This window comes from Sinocyclocheilus anshuiensis, unplaced genomic scaffold (assembly GCF_001515605.1).
Source record: "Sinocyclocheilus anshuiensis isolate Anshui unplaced genomic scaffold, SAMN03320099.WGS_v1.1 scaffold919, whole genome shotgun sequence".
Classification (NCBI taxonomy): domain Eukaryota; kingdom Metazoa; phylum Chordata; class Actinopteri; order Cypriniformes; family Cyprinidae; genus Sinocyclocheilus; species Sinocyclocheilus anshuiensis.
The window spans coordinates 97,530-100,199 of NW_015547671.1; the positions used below are offsets into that span (position 1 = coordinate 97,530).

Here is a 2,670-nt window from a genome sequence, read left to right on the forward strand (position 1 = left end):
TTTGTGTGTGTGTGTGTGTGTGTGTGAGTGTGTGTGTGTGCGTGTGCGTGCATGTGTACCGTAGATCACGGCCTGCCGGTCGATCTCTCGTGAGGAGAGTGAGGTCATCACATGCGGCTCCACCGTCTCCTGCCAGTTCTGCGAGTCGATCACGTCCTCGTCCAGAGCCGGAGCGTCTGGTAACAGAGCCGCCGGAGCGTCCAGCAGCCTGCAGACGCACAGCAGAGAGTGAGATGACGAACAGAGACAAACCATAGAGAGAGCTGCGCTGCGTCACCTGCGCTGAGAGCGAGGCGTGTGTGGCGGCGTCGGGTTCTCCAGCGATCTGAAATCATAGTTACAAAAGAACACATTACACTACAAATCAATATAGCATTTTACATATATATACACACACACACAGAGATTTTTTATGTTTTTCTAGATTTATTTGATCAAGAATACACAACAAAAATGGTAATATTATGAAATATTATTTCAAATTAAAATAAAGGTTTACTACTTTAATATACTTTAAAACACAATACATTTCTGTGATCAAAGCTGAATTTAATCCAGTTATTCATTACTTCAGTGTCACATGATCCTTCAGAAATCATTCTAATATGCTGATTATTATCAGTGCTGGAAACTGTTGTGCTGCTTAATATTTTTTGAAACCTGTGATACTTTTTTTCAGGATTCTTTGATGAATAAAATGTAAAAAAAAAAAAAAAAAGAAAGAACTGCATTTATTTAAATAATAATATACCATTCAAATGTTTGGGGTCTTTTTTGAAAGAAATGTATGTTTTTTCAGCAAAGATGTGTTCAATTAATAAAAAGCAATGGTAAAGACTTATATTGTTAAAAAAAATATTTCTATTTTGAATGAATGCTGTTCTTTTTTAACTTTTTATTCTTCAAAGAATCTTGAAAAAAATATCACAGGTTCCAAAAAAAAAATATTAAGCAGCAAAAACTGTTTCCAAAAAATCAGCATATTGTTAATAAACCAGAATGATTTCTGAAGGATCATGTGACACTGAAGTAATGGATGATGAGAATTCAGTTTGCATCATATGAATTAATTATATTTTACAGTATCTTAAAATAGAAAACCATTATTTTAAATTGTAATAATATTTCACAATATTAGTGTTTTTTCCCCCTGCGTTTTTAATCAAATAAATGCAGCCTTGATGAGCAGAAGAAATGTCTTAAAAAAAAAACATAAAAAATCTAACTGATCCCAAACTGTTGAATGGCAGTGTGTATATTATTATGATTATGTAAATTATTAAAATGATGTACATTTTACCGTGCTGAGCTGCTGGATGCTGAGGACGAGGCGCTGTGATGTAACCGTCTCAGCCCTGGCCCCTCCCTCTCCTCACAGTCCTCCATGTCCACATCGCTACGGGAACGAGGGACAGACTCCGCCCCCACCCCGCCTCCTCGCCGACGCCCCTCCCCCTGAGCCTTCAAAGACTCGCTGCGAGCCAAACGCACCAAGATAGTCGGACTGAGGAGGAGAATAAACAAATGCAATTAGCATCAAATAATTAAAGCCGAAACGTCTAAAATATGTAAACTTTCACAAATAGATACATGCAAAATATCCTAATAAGAAGTCTGTTGTTATTACTGACATGCAACTGCAAATATAACATTTGCATGTTGTGTTTATGATCAAAATGTGAAGGTTTAAGATCAAATAAGATTATGATATTACGATTATTAGAGTATAAAACTCAAACCTGTCCATGCTGTCCTCTCCAAAGCTGCTGGAAGACAAGTGCTGTCCCTTGATATCACCGTCTTCAACAGAGTCTGAATTATTCTCAAACTGCTGGATGATGTTTCTCACGCTGCCCGGACGAACTACGCACGGAAACAAAGACGAGTCGTCAATATTTCTGCGCCATCTTTCCATAAGAGGTACACAATACACTTTAATTGTGTAATGTTGAACAAAAGAGGAACAACAAGCAAAATGACATCAGCTAGTCTTGTTTTCTGAGAAACTGATCAAAATGAAAAGAGCTTATATTTAAAACAAGGACAATTATCTGCCAATCTGCTCAAAATCAACTTAATTCAAAGGGAGTTTTCATATCTTCTTGACAGATATTTGTTCTCATTTTAAGCATAAACTCACTTAATTTTGTTCATTTTCTCAGAAAACAAGCCTTCATATCTTCAGTTTGTGTCTCAAGCAAATGTGTCTCGATTTAAGGCTGTTTAGATATTTGTATTGAGATCTGTATTATTATTATACTAAAAGACAGGAAAGTGTTTTTAACAGGTTTGTCAAAGTAACTAAAATGAATAAATGAAAATATGGAAAAGACAAGGATGTGTACCCTCAGTGGGGGACAAAGGAACGTGGAACGCTGGAGAAATGAACACACATGAACAAACAAACAAATGATGAGAAAACCAACAGAAAATAATACAAACTACAGCATTTCAAACTCAAGTTTAAAAAAAAACAGTTCAAAATAAACCCTGAACGACTGACAGACTCAGAGCTGAAACAACTGAAATAACAGAGTGTGTGTGTATGAGTGTGTGTGAGAGTGTGTGTGTATGAGTGTGTGTGAGAGTGTGTGTATGAGTGTGTGTGAGAGTGTGTGTGTATGACTGTGTGTATGAGTGAGTGTGTGTGTGTGTGTGTGTGTGTGTGTG

The 2,670-nt window shown here is 36.8% G+C and overlaps 1 protein-coding gene across 1 annotated transcript in view; it reads right to left on the reverse strand.

Annotated features, from left to right (window-relative positions):
* LOC107702752 (rho guanine nucleotide exchange factor 11-like) overlaps nt 1-2,670 on the reverse strand; it is a 48,047-nt gene that overhangs the window by 19,058 nt on the left and 26,319 nt on the right. Inside the window, 5 exon segments of the mRNA XM_016505165.1 lie at nt 60-208; nt 278-325; nt 1,301-1,504; nt 1,740-1,863; nt 2,346-2,375. Of these exon segments, the coding sequence (XP_016360651.1) occupies nt 60-208; nt 278-325; nt 1,301-1,504; nt 1,740-1,863; nt 2,346-2,375 (555 nt within the window).